The sequence below is a fragment of the Typopeltis vanoorti genome, chromosome 17 (assembly GCF_054136105.1).
Source record: "Typopeltis vanoorti isolate ZY-2024b chromosome 17, IOZ_Tvanoo_1.0, whole genome shotgun sequence".
In the NCBI taxonomy this organism is placed as follows: domain Eukaryota; kingdom Metazoa; phylum Arthropoda; class Arachnida; order Uropygi; family Thelyphonidae; genus Typopeltis; species Typopeltis vanoorti.
Window position 1 is genome coordinate 78,127,107 of NC_143565.1, and position 16,251 is coordinate 78,143,357.

General features: G+C 36.5%; 1 protein-coding gene across 6 annotated transcripts in view; it reads right to left on the reverse strand.

Annotated features, from left to right (window-relative positions):
* Khc-73 (Kinesin heavy chain 73) overlaps positions 1–16,251 on the reverse strand; it is an 842,240-nt gene that overhangs the window by 129,555 nt on the left and 696,434 nt on the right. For all 6 annotated transcript variants that reach the window (XM_090407555.1, XM_090407554.1, XM_090407553.1 and 3 more), the window contains one exon: positions 3,219–3,296. In XM_090407555.1, the coding sequence (XP_090263681.1) occupies positions 3,219–3,296 (78 nt within the window). The remainder of the gene's footprint in view (positions 1–3,218; positions 3,297–16,251) is intronic.

Below are 16,251 nucleotides of genomic sequence, written 5' to 3' on the forward strand. Positions count from 1 at the left end.
CTTTACATCATCTGCAAACAACCGAATATCCCCCTGCAATCCATTGACAATGTCATTGATATAAAGGTTAAACAATATATGTCCCAGTACTCAGCCCTGTGGGACCCCACTTGTAACCCTCGGCCTCCTTGAAACTGCCCCACCATACACAACTCTCTGATACCTATCAGACAGAGAGTTGTGTATGGTTGGCCAATCCTAAATCCAGTTGACCAACCTGACATCCAAACCCATGTGCTGCAACTTAAATATCAGCTTATCATCTGGCATCCTGTCAAATGCCTTTGCTAAATCCAAGAAAATGGCAGTATATGCCTTTTCCTCGTCTACTGCTGTTGTAACTTTATTATAAAAGGCTAGCATATTACTAAATCAAGAGCACCCCCTCATATATCCATGTTCACTCTCACAGATAACATTATCCTCATCTGCCCAATGTTGTATACGGTCCCTAACTAATTTCTCCAAGATCTTAACAACTATCAATGACACACAAACTGGCCTATAATTAGACATTTCCAGTCTGCTCCCACCCTTTTGCAATGGCACTATCTTACCTTCCTTCCATTACCTTGGCCCATAGCCAGAATTTCATTGAAAAGCCAGGTCAAAGGAGTGTCAATTCCATAGCACATTCTCTCAAAACTCGTGGCAAGATACCATCCAATCCCATAGCATTACTGACATCCAGAGTACTCAGTATTTGGAACACGTTCTCCTCCTGCACCTCTAAACCTCGAACCTGCCCTATCCCTCTAGTATTAAAATTTACTCCTCCAGGATGAAATACACCAATAAAGTGTTCATTGAAGAATTCCACTATGTCCACTGCATCAGTCACTCTATTCCCATTTTTATCCCACAATGTCATTCTTCCACAATCATTTCTCCTCCTACTGGCCACATAGCTAAAAAATTCCCTTGGATTTTCTTTGGATCTTAGGGCCAATCTCTTCTCATATTCCAGTTTCGCCTTCTTTACCGTACTAATCACTATCCTGGCCTGTGTCTTATATTCTTCATGCATCTGCTCTTCACCTGTCTCCTTATATATCTTCCACAGCCTCTTTTTCACATGTAGCTCCTGTTTAATATTGTTTGTCATCCACTTTACACCAAATTGTGTCCTTTTCTTCACTTGTGGGATACAGCTTACTATGGCTGCTAACAAATATTCCTTCATAATTTCTCAACCGCTAATGATATCCCGGCCTTCCAATTCCTCCCTCCATGAAATGTCCCCGAGTTGATGTCTAAGACTATTATAATCACCTGTCTTATAATTCCACATATGTTCCCATCTCTTTGATACTCCTGCATGTCTATTCATCTTCCAAGTCAAAACCACATGGTCACTCTCCCCAACTGGTGGGAGAGATGTCATCTCAGTTATTATCAACTCTTCTGATGCTATGACCAAATCCAAAACTCCTGAACCTCTTGTTCCCTCTATTACATGTTGCCTAAGATATTTGTCCCTCAAGAATTCTAGAAATTCCATTCCCTTATTGCTACATGCATCTTCCTCTCCCCAATTTATACTGCTATAGTTAAAATCTCCCATAACAATCATTCTTCTTGCACTTGCCAAGCTCAACTGTCTAAACATCTCCTGGTCCCCAATCTCTGTGCTCCTTGGTTTGTAGCAACACCCCACTAAATATCCCATCTTGCCTATCTCTACCTCACACCATATGCTTTCAAAATCATTAGTGTCACTGCCTTCCAAAGCCTCCACTCTTAGAGGACATAAGTCATCACTGATCATAAGTAGTACTACACCACTATGCTTTCCCTTCCTATCCTGCTGAAAAATGCTGTACCCTGCTACTTCTATTCCTGATATTATATCCTCTTCTGTCAACCACCTCTCAGTGATCCCAATAATCTTTGGCCAGGCTGATGCTATCAGTGCCACCAATTCCTTTATTCCAGATACTCCTGGCATTAGTAAAAGCATAAAAATGCCACTATTTCTATATCCAGCATTATCCCCTCTAGACTCCACTGGGCTCAGCGCTATCTGATGTTGTCCCCCTTCTCCCAAGTACCCTTTCCCACAAGAGGCTACCCCTGCTACCATCCACCTTGAACACAGGAAATAAAAAAAGTCTCATTGATCTTGTTCTTGTCGATACTGATATCTTCAAACTGATTTAGGACACAAGACTATACACAGAGGATCTGAAATTGGAAGTGATGGTCATTTAGTTCTGAGCATGATAAAATTGAATATCATATTGAAAAAGAAGAGTGTGTGTAACAGAGCTTTAAAAAGAATCAAAGTTGAGCAGCTTTCTGAAGTGAATTGCAGATTCAAATACACAAATATTATTCAAGAAAAAATGAGAGTCTGGGTGACATAATATTTATATAGTACCAATTATAGATTACCAATATTAATGATCTAAAAATCAAAGTCTCAAAGAAATCAATTTAAAAAAAAATTTTTTTTCAACAATTTGCTTTTAGAGTTAATTACTTTCAAGACAAGCATCCTCTCCCTTTCAATACTCCCACCTGTAAGTTTTCTGGTACACAATTTATAATTTTTTTTCTCTCTTTCTTTTCTACATATCAAAATATCATTTATGCCAGTAGTATAGAATAGTATGCTTCTTATTTTTTTGCAAAATGTGCTTTCCATCTCTTGCTTCCTTCTTTCTCTTTCCTATTTTAATAAAATGTTTTAAAATGTACCAACTATACTTGATAATCCTGTGCAAAGGCAAGTAGATATATAATTTTTTTATTATTACATAATAGCAAAATTACTTTATTTTGGCTACTTCATTCAGTTATACACACTTAACACTCATGCTGGGAGGATATTAAAAGCAAATCAAAACTTTTTACACACTATCCTCACACACACACTGCTTGTATTGTTCTCAACATATAATCTTTAACAATGTTTATAATCTTTAACTTTTTTTTTGACAAAATTGTCATACAATTTAATAATATAGTTTGCAGCTAAAGCTAAACTTCCTTATCAAGGATAGCTAAAACTATAAATGCAAAAAAAAAAAAAATAAATAAATAAATAAATAAAATAAAATTACTTTTTATATTATGTCTTCTTCCTTTTTTACTTAATATAAAAGAAATTTCTTTTTTCTGCAGTAAGCATTATTAAACTAATTGTGCATTTATATTATACAGTATCTATAATTTATTAGGAAAAGAAAATACAATTATGAGAATATTTAACTTACATGAGAAATATTTGGTACACTTGCTGTTTTTCTTAATGGTCTTCCTTTTGATGCTAGTAATTCTTTTACTGCTACTTGCTGCAAAGAGAAGTTTTTTCCACTTTTAGGTAAGCATCAAATATATATATATATATATATATATATATATAAAGGGTTCAAAATTCCACGTATAAACTTTGAGGGGAGGTAGAAACATTAAAACCAACCATATTCACATAGGAAAGCATGACCGGAAATGCCACCCAAAAGTGATAGATGACGCTGTTCGCCAGCGCTCTACGTGAGCAATTGGGGCTTCCCCAATCAAGCTTTCGACGTCATATGAAGAACATCATTTTATGAACGCTGAGATGGCAGACATGCACCTCGTTTACCATATTATGTATACAACTGCTATTGAACTGTTCAGTTACACCTAACAGTTATGCCTAATGAAAACACGATGTTTCCTACTAGAGGAAAACTTCATTGCTCTCTCTCTCTAGTAGGAAACAACATGTGGGTAAGAGCAATATTGGAACAGGGAAGTGCAGGGCATGTCAGATTTATGAAGAAATCCCTATAGCAAGTGATGATGATACTTTTCCAAATCATAGAACAAAAAAAAATAGGCATCTAATTTCTCATAAACTATATCCATAATAGTCACTTTTGTTTAAACTTTATTTTTTTGCTTTTAAGCTGCACATATATATGTACACCACACAGAGCAGGTGTGTGTGTGTGTGTGTGTGTGTGTGTGTGTGTGTGTGTGTGTGTGTGTACACAGGGTAGTTCAAAATTCCACATACAAACTTTGAGGGAGGTACTTACTGCCTTGTGTTATTTCTGTATCTTTCAGTCCCTGTAAGTACCTTCCAGTGGCATTTCCGGTCATGCTTTCCTATGTGAATATGGTTGATTTTGATGTTTTCTACCTCCCTCAAAGTTTGTATGTGGAATTTTGAACTACCCTGTATACACACACAAACACATACCTGCTCCGTATTTTCCCATGCGTGTATAAATCTTTAAACTGTGTGGTGTACATATATACGTGCAGCTTAAAAGCAAAAAATAAAGTTTAAACAAAAGTGACTATTATGGATATAGTTTATGAGAAATTAGATGCCTATTTTTTTTTGTTCTATGATTTGGAAAAGTATCATCATTACTTGCTATAGGGATTTCTTCATAAATCTGACATGCCCTGCACTTCCCTGCTTCCAATATTGCTCTTACCCACATGTTGTTTCCTACTAGAGCGAGAGAGCAATGAAGTTTTCCTCTAGTAGGAAACATCGTGTTTTTTACTAGAGAGGAAATAGAGCTGTTTTAGAATAATTACTTTACACAATATGTGGTGGAAGTAACATGCAGAACATGAGTGCTGAAGTTAATAATAATGTTATATACAGTAGTAATAGAAGAAGATGCCATGAGATTGCAGTTAGTGAGACCAATTTTGTGATTTTGAAGCAAAGAGAAGTAGCACTGTAGAGCAGGAGTTTATGATAAACTTAGGAACATATCAGTGACCTGAAACATATTAGTGACATGGAATGATCAATTGCAAAGTTGGGAAATCTGTAAGATCTGGGACTTGGTTCAAGATCAGTAAATGATCATGATTCATATCAATATCAGGCTGTATTCCTAAGTTAGGAGAATGATTTAAAGTTGGGGAAAAATGGATGAATCATGAAATAATGCAGATGCTGCAGAGGAAGAGGGTAGTATGAAGAAGATGATAATGGTACTCATTCAGCTGTATAAGGAATATAAGGCACAAGCTAGGAAGCTGATGCAAGTGAGAAAAGAGAAACTGGTATATAAAAGGAGACTTACTGATGCAGTAAAGCAAAACCCTACAGAATTCTATGAATGCATGACTAATAAAAGAAATTATAAGTATGGAAGATTTCTTTAGAAGGTAAAGATGGTGACACATAGGTCACATACATAAGCATATACAGTACAAATGTTCAACAAGTATTTTTTCAGCATATTTCATGTTAGAGAGTGGGAGCAGTGCTGAATATAGAAGGAAGAGAGAAATTGGCAGTTTAGGTATGCAGAGCATTTGGAATATTATTTAATTTTGATACTGATAAGGCTTTGGAACTGGATAGAATATTGCCACACATGCAGCGAAATAGGCAAAGGAATTAATAAAACCCTTGACTTAAATGCTCACCAAGAGTCTGGAACAATCTTTAAATGGCATAACTATAAAACAACAAAATTACATAATAATCACAGTAATAAACTTCATGAAAATAAAGATATTTTGTTCTGAAAATTATCTTCATCAGTGTTAGTAACCATAAGAAAATCAAAGAATAGAAATACAATATACATACAACAATCAGTTTACCAATTAAAAACAGTTGCCACATGTTTTTAATTAATATTATTGATTAATATTAATTAATATTAATAAATAATATTAAAACTATTTTTGATGTGTACATAAAATGAGAAGTTCCCAAACTTTTGGGGGGGGGGGAAGAGAATGGTTATGATTCAGGTTAGGCCAATTTAAATGGCTTCACAACTTTCTTTGAAAAGGCATCCATATTTAAAACTGCTTATATGGAGAAGATGAGCTTCATCCTACAGGAGAGTGTGTTTGGTGTTAATACTATGCTGTGAACCAGACCACTCTGCAGGAAGAAGAATTAATGAACATCAATACTACAATGAATATGTGAAACCTCAAGAGTCTGTCTTCCTCCTTTTCTAAATGTACTGCCAGTTTCTCTCAGATTGTTCACTAAGTGTAATGGTGAAAGATGTTTTCTCTTCCGATTTTCTTATTAATATTAATAATATGTTCTCTTTAAAACGACCTGACCCTCACATTGGCCTCAAATCCTATTTATAATTTTGCAGCTCATAGTATTCTCCACTCAATCTACTCATATGACAAACTTTATAATGCTCAAGCATCTGAATCTTTCAAGTTCATCTATAAGTGCCCTAAACATCGATCTCTACACCATCCTTCAATAGAGAGATAACAATCTACTCACTTTCAATGCTACCAAAAGGTTTTTTCAGAAGCATTGATTTTTCTGTAGGTTGTTTTCTCTCCATTTTCACAGTTCTTCATAATTTCCATTTTCACCAAAAGGTCTTTTTTACTACTCTTATCTTTAAAAATACTCAACAGTTAAGACTAGATTTCTTTCTTCTCAGATTGACTCTTATTCCTGGCCTTTTCAGACATAATTACATCACATTTATAGCAAAAATCAGCTTAAAAAAAAAAAAAAAACTGTTCAGAAGAGAGCAGTTCGAATGATTAGTGACCCTCAACCCTCTCTCTCTCTCTCCTTCTTGTTCTTGGACTATTTTCAGCTATTATATAGATGGTCAATTTCTGCATTATACCTCTTCCATAGATATTTCCATGGTCTCTATGCACCAGAATTATGATTATGATCCGAACCTCCATTATGGCTCCATGGAGGTCAGGAATAATAATAATAATAATTTCTTCCATGTCAGTTAATTCTGTCCAAGTAAATTGCGGGTAACACAAAATTCATTACAACATATTTCATATCTATCTCAAACAAAAAAAGTAGGAAATTATGACCACCTGAGGAGAATGCTGGGTTCCGCATCAGGGAGCTGTTGGATGAGGAGAATATTAACAGTGAAGGGGGAGGTGTTTAAAAAATACTTAAATGATGAAATATTGGAATGTGTAACCTAGAGGTCAAAAAATAAATAGAGTAGGAGTGAAATGGATGTGTAATCTAATTAAGCAAGAGATTTGTAAGAAAATGATGTGGAAGAAATACAGTGTGCATAAGGATGTCAGTTACGAAAATTATAAGTAGCAGGTCAGAAGAGTCACAACTGTTGTATCAAAAGCTAAGTCTGAGTATGAAAAGAAACTGGCTACAAGCTAAAGTTATGCTGCAAGTAAAAATAAGAACGAATATGAAAGAATAACTCTACTGAATACAGATGGTATGCAGGTGACTGATGCAGAAGATAACTGACGATGGTAAATATCCCCCAACCATTCTAGACACCCAACATACGATGCTCCCCTATATCTTTTTGGCAGGATGAGATCAGAAAAATACTGCCCAAATTAGACACAAAAAAAGTCTCCTGGCCCTGATGGCATTCCCCCAATTGTCCTGAAAGTTTGCACACCAGAGCTGACCCTATCCTATTGTGCCTATATATATACAGTCATCCCTCAACTTACATCCATTCAAGTTACATCCTCTCAAAGATACGTTCATGATCCCATAAGTGGATAAATAACATTTTCAGCTATACTTTCGAACAAGATGCAAGCGAGCATAAGGTAAAGCATGCACAGTGGCAACAGCACTATCAGCGGCAACCCTCAGCAGTCGGCACGTGTCTTCAACAGTTCCTCTGTTGATTTTGTGTTTGAAAAATAGGTTATTTGTGTACTTATCATTACATATTTTGTGATGTTTTGTGCAACATGGCCCCTACATGCACAATGAAAAAACCTAGTGAAGAATCACAGAAAAAGAGACGAGCAATTGATCTTGAAATGAAGTTGCAAATTATAAAGCAACATGAAGCTGGTAAACCCGTCAATGTGATCGCACATGACTTCGGATGGTCTCATTCTACAGAGTGACGATCGTTTTGAAAAATAAGGATAAAATCGTAGAGGCTGTGAAAGGATCTGCTTCCATTAAATCGACGATAGTGACGAAGCAACAACAAGGTCCTATCAGTGATATGGAAAAGCTACTTGCATCATGGATAGAGGACCTGAATCAAAAGCACATACCCCTTAGCACTGTGACCATAAACGCTAAGGTACTAAGTCTCTTCAACATGTTGAAGGAGAAAGCAGAACCAGATTATGACTACGAATTCAATGCTTTTTCCAGATGGTTCATGAGATTCAAGCAGCATTTTGCACTACATAATGTGAAAATGTATGGGAATCTGCAAGTGTTGAGAAGGCTGCCAAGGAGTTTGTGGAAAAATTGAATAAAATTATTACAGAGGAAAATTATTTGGCACAGCAAATATTTAATATGGATGAGATGTCCTTGTTTCAGAAAAAAATGCCTGAGCAGACATTCATCCACAAAAAGCTATACCTAGTTTCAAAGCTCTTAATGCCCGTATTATGATTCTGTTATGGGTAGTGTAGCTGGATATAAACTGAAACCATTTGTGATATGGCACAGTGAGAATCCACAAATCTTCAAAAACATTAGGAAGCATACTCCCAGTTCATTATCGGAACAATAAGAAATCGTAGATGACTCAAAAATTGTTTGAGGATGCCCTAATCAATTGTTATGCAAGCGAAATAAAAAGCTATTGTGTGAAAGAAAATGTAGAATTTAAACTTTTATCAATTCTAGATAATGTTCCAGCCATCCATCTTACAAGTCTTATAGCAGTGTTTATCACCAAGTTCAAGGTCATGCTTCTCCCTCCAAACAATACTTCATTGATCCAACCAATGGATCAGGGAGTTCTTGCAGTGTTTAAGGCTTATTATCTATGGGGAACTTTTTCACAAGTAATTTCTGCAACTGAAAGAAATGACCAAACTCTCATGCATTTCTGGAAAACATTCAATATTTATCATGCTATTAAAAATATTGCTGTGGCTTATACGAAGTGACCTCTCAAGGTATGAGTGGCATATTGAACAAAACATTAAAAAGATTTGTGCATGATTTCGGAAGTTTGTAATAGTGAGTGTAGCAAACAATCTGAATCTCGAAGTGAATGATGACGACATAATTCAACTCATAGAAAGTTCCCCTGAAGAGTTAAACAACAAAGAACAAAGATGCAAGTCGAGGGAACTGTACTCTCTTACTCCACTGGAATCTATCCCACAAACTGGAAGTTGGCCCATATTCAACAATTCCCAATAAGAGTGACAAGTCACTGCTGTCTAACTACCACCCTATCTCACTTACCTCAGTCATGTCTAAAGTAATGGAAAAAATCATCAATCACCAACTCCTACACTACCTCGAAGACACCCACCTAATAAACGATCGCCAATATAGATTCCGTCGCTGCTGATCAATATATAGATCTGCTCACACACATCACCCATCTCTGGACAAATGCCATGGAGAAGTTTGGTGAATCTCAAGTGGTTGCACTTGATATCTCCAAAGTCTTTGACCAGGTCTATCACAAAGGCTTACTAAGCAAACTACCATCATTTGGTCTGAACCAGGACTTCTGCAGTTGGATTGCCAGCTTTCTGTCTGGACACACACACACTGTGTGTGATGGTGGATGGTTCCCTATCCTCTCACCATTCAATTAATGCTGGGGTTCCACAAGGTTCTGTCCTCTCACCAACCCTCTTCCTTCTATATATCAATGACCTACTTCAGTTGACCTCCAACCCAATACAGTTTTGCAGACGACAGCACATTACACTCCTCACTTTCATTTGATAAACCTTACCCTACACAACTTGCCTCAACCCACAGAACATCAACCACCACCACTCTCAATTCCGATCTTCAAGCCATCCTACAATAGGGTTCGAATAACCTCATCAATTTCAATGCTAATAAAATCCAGTTCTGTTCTATTTCCCATAAAAAAAGAACCATTTTACTAACTATTACAATAACGGAATTAACTCACGTAAATTATTCTTTATTCGTAGAATTTTCACCTGAGTATCACAGGCATCATCAGTACAGGTACAAGGCTAATTAAATGATAACTGTTATATTCACAAAGCGCTACCTAAGTAGCTAAGGTTAAATTTCCTAAATTTATTTAATTATTATTATCATTTTTTTTTTTTGATCAGGCCTCATATGGATTATTGTGCACAGATAAAAAGAACCATTTTTTCCAAGTATCCTTTTTGACGATACCCAAATTTCCAGACAATTTGAGATCACTCTTCTTGGAATTACCCTCACTTCAAACCTCTCCTAGCATAAACACATCACAACCATTGCATCCTCAGCTTCAAAAAAACTAGGATTTCTCTTTCGCTCAAGACATTACTTCACCCCTGAACAGCTGTTAACATTATACAAATCACAAATCTGCCCAGTTATTGAATTCTGCTCCCACATATGTGGCAGGGCCTCTAAAAGCTTCCTCACAATGATTGACTCAATATAGAGGAGAGAAATTAGACTTATTAATAACCCATCTCTAACTAACGCTCTCCCCCCACTTTTGCATAGATGTTTGGTTTCTGCAATATGCATATTCTAAAAATATTTCAATGGGAAATGTTCATCTGAAATAGCATCAATAATTCCTCCACTTAATGCTAAGCTCGCTGGAACACGTGCAGCTGCTGCTCAATATCCCTTCACAGTACACCTAGAAACAAACAGAACAAGTTTTTTTTTTCCTCCTCCTTCATCCCTGCAACTGCTGCACTGTGGAACAGTCTCCTACCTGTTGTGTTTCCCAATGAATACAATTTACAGTCATTTAAATCAAATGTAAACAAGTTCCTCCTTTCCCAACCCACTACCAATACATGGCACTAAGGTACTATAGGTTGATCAACCAACCTCTTGAGTATGTGCACAAGATTAAAAAAAAGAAGAGAATGCTAATCTAATGAGTAGTGAGTGGCCATTTTGCTAAAATCTGGTTAAAAGCTATCAACCTGGTGTATGTATGTAACATTTAGCTCTCTGCTATCGCTTCGCTGTATGAAAGGGGGAGCGGTTACCAGAGCAGTTGCACAAAATGAATAAGAATTCTGCAAAAGGAATTGATGAGATATCAGCACAGATGCTAAAAAAGTATTCAGCTGAACTGGCTGTTCTGTTCCTTTGATAGCTTATATAATTTGTGTCTCAGAACATGGAAGATTCCCCAGGGGCAGAAAGAATGTATCTCATTGCATAGGGATGGTGCAAAGACTATTGATGTATCCAACTATCAACCTATCAGTATTTCTCGAGTGGTGGTGGCAAAGATTTTGGAAAAGTTGGTTAGGGATTGCATACAGAAATGAGTTGACAGAGACACCATACTTTGAAACGAACAGCTTGGGTTTACTAAGAGAAGGACATGTTTGAGTAACTAGCTCACATTCTATAATAATTTTACCATTGAGTTAGACAACGGGAATGGATACAACCATGGATTTGGATTCTGCTAAGGCTTTTGACAGAATACAGCATGAAAGAGTATTCCATAAATTGAAGAATATGAGGTTGGATTATCATTATTCTTAACACCACACCTCCATGGAGTTAAAAGACTCATGAAGGCAAACACTGTCACACACAAAGCCTATCAAACCATGCTTTAAAAACTAATTCAATATGTATCTGCATTCACCACAATGTCAGGAAATGTATTCCACTCAATTACCCTCCATGCAAAGAACCTACTCCATATGCCCCTGATCATACACTCTTTATACAGCTTCCAGGTATATTTCCTTGTTCTACACACTTCAACCAATCTATGAAACATTTTTTCCACATTAACCTGGTAACAACCTTTTACTAAATGAAATGTCTCAGTCATATCCACTCTCCTCCTCCTATTCACAATGCTTTGCAAACTGCATTCCCTCAATCTCATCTCATATCGCACATTCCAAGGATCAGTTACAACCTTAGTCAGTTTTTCTCTGTACCCCCTAATCCAACATATCTTCATCACCATGAAAGCCAAGGGACTAAATCTATGCTCAATAATCCATACGTGACCTGATCAACACTTTATACAATGGAATCAGAACCTATTTAGTTCTACAAGTTAAGGTCCTCTGCATCATTGTTACAATCAATTGTGACCTCTGAACTTCAGATCCTTCAGATAAAAGATCTTGGCAGTGGTGGTGGTGCACCACTGCCAAGATCTTTTATCTCCTCAACTTCCTCCAATATTGGCATGGATAAGGCAACTGACAGATATCAAACAGTGGTATATGTAGGATGTGAGTCTGTAAGATTTAAGGTAATCAGTGGTATGCCACAAGTATCAGTCATTGGACCATTGTTATTCAATCTGAACATTAATGACATTGGGAAGGATTTGACATGTGGCATACAGTTATTTGCTCATGATACAAAGATAGGTAAGGTAATCAGTAGTGCTACTGATATGCAGTACTTGCAAAATGATTTGAAAAGGCTGGAATTGTGGGCATGTGAAAATGGCTATCAGTTCAATGTTAGTAAATGTAAAGTGATGCACTTTGGTGTGAGTAGATATCCAATGATGTATTATATTGGTGAGATTATGCTAGAAGAAACTGATCAGGCTAAGAATCTTGGAGTTTTAGTAGATAGGAAGTTAAAGTTCAAGGTCATATAGCAAAACTTGTAAATACAACTCAGAGAATAATGCAATGCTGAAACGAACCTTGATATAAAACGATAAGAAAGTCCTTTTGCCTCTCCAGGCACTGATAAGACCACACTTGGACTATTATCTGCAGGTTTGGTCTACTGGTTGCATGGTGAATCTAATACAATGGAGAGACAGTGCAAAGGAGAGTGTTAAAAATAATATCGAGATTGTGGAATACTGATCATGAAGACAGACTGAGAATTTGTAGACTGCAGACACTAGCAAACAGGAGACAGAGGAATGATATGATCGAGACTTACAGAATTCTATAAGGATCATACAGGATTTCAGTAGATGGAATTTTTCAATGTATGGAGGATGAGGAAAGGATGCAATGACATCCTTGGAAGTTGAAAATGAATGCTGTCAAGAAGGGGATGAGGGCTAGATTTTTCTCTCATACAGTGGTGTGTGACTGGAATGGACTGCTGTAGGATGTTGTATGTGCAGGTGGTGTGAAAGAATTCGAGAACAGGTATGACAGCTGGTGTGGATAGTATGGCCTCCCTCAATGAGTCAATGACTCCCTGGAGGTCTCTCTTAATAATAATAACATTGAAATTGCATTTATGTTTACTGGTGCTTCACTAAAGCTGTTCAACCATAATTTTTCTTCTCCTTGTTTGGATAGTGCTACTGCTTCATTATCCAAAAAACCACCAAACTATCAAATGTAAACAAGTACCTCCTTTCCCAACCCACTACCCATACAAGGTACCAATGTACTATAGGTTGAAAAAATAGTGTACTATAGGTTCAAAATTATTTTTATTTTTCAACATAATCTCCCTTAAGACTAACACATTTATTCCAGCAATGCTCCAGCACCATTATCCTGTTCCTGTAGTGGTTCTCAGTAAGATCTGCAAAATACTCTTTACAGCTGTAATCACCTCTTGATACGAAGAAAAATGCTGACCAGCGATGAAGAGATTTAGTTTTGGGAAGAGCTAGAGGTCAGAGGGAGCCAAATCTGGGGAATAGGGTGGATGTTTCAACAATTCGTATTGCAGATCCCTTAATTTTTCCATTACCAAAACACCTTTGTGGGCAGGTGCATTGTCCTGATGAAAAATGATTTTTTCCTTCTACAAACCAGGTCTTTTCTCACGAATTTTTTCATCAAGTCTGGTTAAAAGATCAGAATAATATTCCCCGGTTATTGTTTTACCCTTTTTCAAGATAATTAATAAACAAAATGCCTTTAGCACTCTAAAACACCGATGCCATGACCTTTCCTGCTGATCTTTGGCGCTGAACAACTGGCTTCTGTCCACTATTTTGAGACCGCTGTTTGGATTCTGGTGTGTCATGGTGAATTCAAGTCTCATCCATAGTAATAAATTGACACACAAAATCAGTTTTATTCTTGTTAAAACACTCCAAGCACTATTCAGAGATTTTCATGCGAGTGCATTTTTGATCTGCTGTGAGCAAGTGTGGCATCCATCTTGCACAAAGTTTTCATTTGCAATTCTTCATGCAAAATATATCCTACACGTTCTTTTGAAATGCCTATAGTCTCAGAAATTTCATTCACTTTGATTCGCCCGTCATTCAATACCATATCATGCACTTGATCAATGATTTCTGGTGTTGTTACAATTTTTGGACATCCTTCACGTGGATCATCTTCAAGGCTGGTAAAGCCACCTTTAAACTCGGCAGCCCATTTCTTAATTGTCGAAAATGAACGAGAAGAGTGCCCATAAACTTTTACGAACTCCGAATCAATTTCTTTGGGCATTAAATCTTGTTTTACAAAGAATTTTATAACTGAACAATACTCAATTTTATCCATTTCAAGTGATACAGACAACGCTTTTGCTTCAAACAGCTGTATAAAAAAAGTTGCAAGTCATTCTACTTGATAGAATGACTTGCAATTTCACATGGATGCTTTCGACAGATGTACCAACTTAGAAAAAAAAATCTTGCCATTAGTATTGCCATCTATGGTCGAGGCTGAGAACATTTCAGACCACCCTCGTAGATGACCAAATTTTTGCACAATAGTCAATATTTGGTCTGATCAAAGGTTTGTATCAGCTACTTCAGCGTCTTCTTTATTATGGCAACAATTATGTAATGTGGTGATCTTTATAGCTCTTGTGATGTATCTCTGCATCTGAATTTGAAGAGCACCATTTCACCAGTACAGTATGTCATACTACATTTCAGCATTACACATTAGGTGTGGAAGGAGATTGAAAAGAAGACTGATTATACAAGGTTGGAGCTAGGACTGATGCAGTGAATTATCCAATCAGTACATCTTGTATCAAGATCATGAAAAGTGGTTAGGAATGCCATCCAAAGGTGGGTAAAGAGCAGTAGGATCTTCTACAGAGGACAGTTTTGTTAAAGGTAGGATTGTTTTAATAATATGCTTAGATTCCATAATAGAGTGACAGCAGAGTAAGCTGGATAAGGGAAATGGTATGCCATGTACATCTGATTTTTCTAGGCCTTTGACAAGATTTCATGCTCATCATCATCATCATTAGTGTTCTGTCTCTTGAGAGGTCCAACAATATATCTCAGTAAATTCATTTCCTCCAATTTCCTGTCTCTTGCTTCTTCCTTCATTTCTTGATATCTCCCTTGTGCCCATTATATCAGCAAGCATCATTAGTAGTCTCCTTCCTCTTGGTCGCTTTCCTTCAGTGTTCCCTTCTATCATTCTTTTCAGTAGACTATCTCCTCTTAATACATGTCTTATCCAGTTATGCTTGCTTTGTCTTATGGTATTTAGTAAATTCCTTTCTTCTTCTTCAACTCTTTGTAATACTTCTTTATTGGTAATTTTTTCAGTCCACTTTGTTTTCTCCATAACCACATTTCAAATGCCTCCAACATTTTAGCTTCCTTCTTCCCAATTGTCCATGTTTCTGACCCATATTAGGTCATACTCCAAATATAACACTTAATAAGCCTTTTCTTTAAATTTTTATTCATGTTATTAATAAACAAATTTTTCTTGCTATAAAATGCATATTTTCCTTTGCTAATTCTTTCTTTTATTTTCATGTCACATTTTCTTGTATTATACTACCAAGGTATTTGTACTGTCTCACTTGCTCTACACTTACTCCATTCATCATCACCTTGACACTTTCTGGTTTCTTGGAGACTCTCATCCCTTTTGTTTTCTTTGTGTTAATTTTCATACCATATTTCTTACATATACTTTCAAAATTTTGCATTGGGTGCTGCAGTTCATCTTCAGTATTAGCTAATATTGCTTGATTATCTGCGAATCTAATATTTTGTATTGTTCCTCCACCAATAGTGATTCCTCTTTTCTCTTCATCAAATGATTCTTTTATCATTTTCTGCAAATATATTGAAGAGTGTTGGTGACAGGCAGCATTCCTGTCTTACACCTCTGCCACTCACACATTTTTTTAGTTTTTCCTACTTTTGTCTTTATTTTGGCAGTCTGGTTCATATATAATTCAGCTATTAACCTCTGGTCTCTCCAATATAAACCTATTTTGAGTAACACTTCCATCAGATTTTCCCATTTCACCATGTCAAATGCTTTTTCAAGGTCGACGAAACATATATAAACTTCTTTATTCCTTTTGCGTATGGTCCTCATTACTCCAATTGCATCTCTAGTTGTCTTTCTAAATCAAAACTGATTATCCCCCAGAAAATACTCTACTATATTATCCAATCGTCGATTTAATATTCTTAG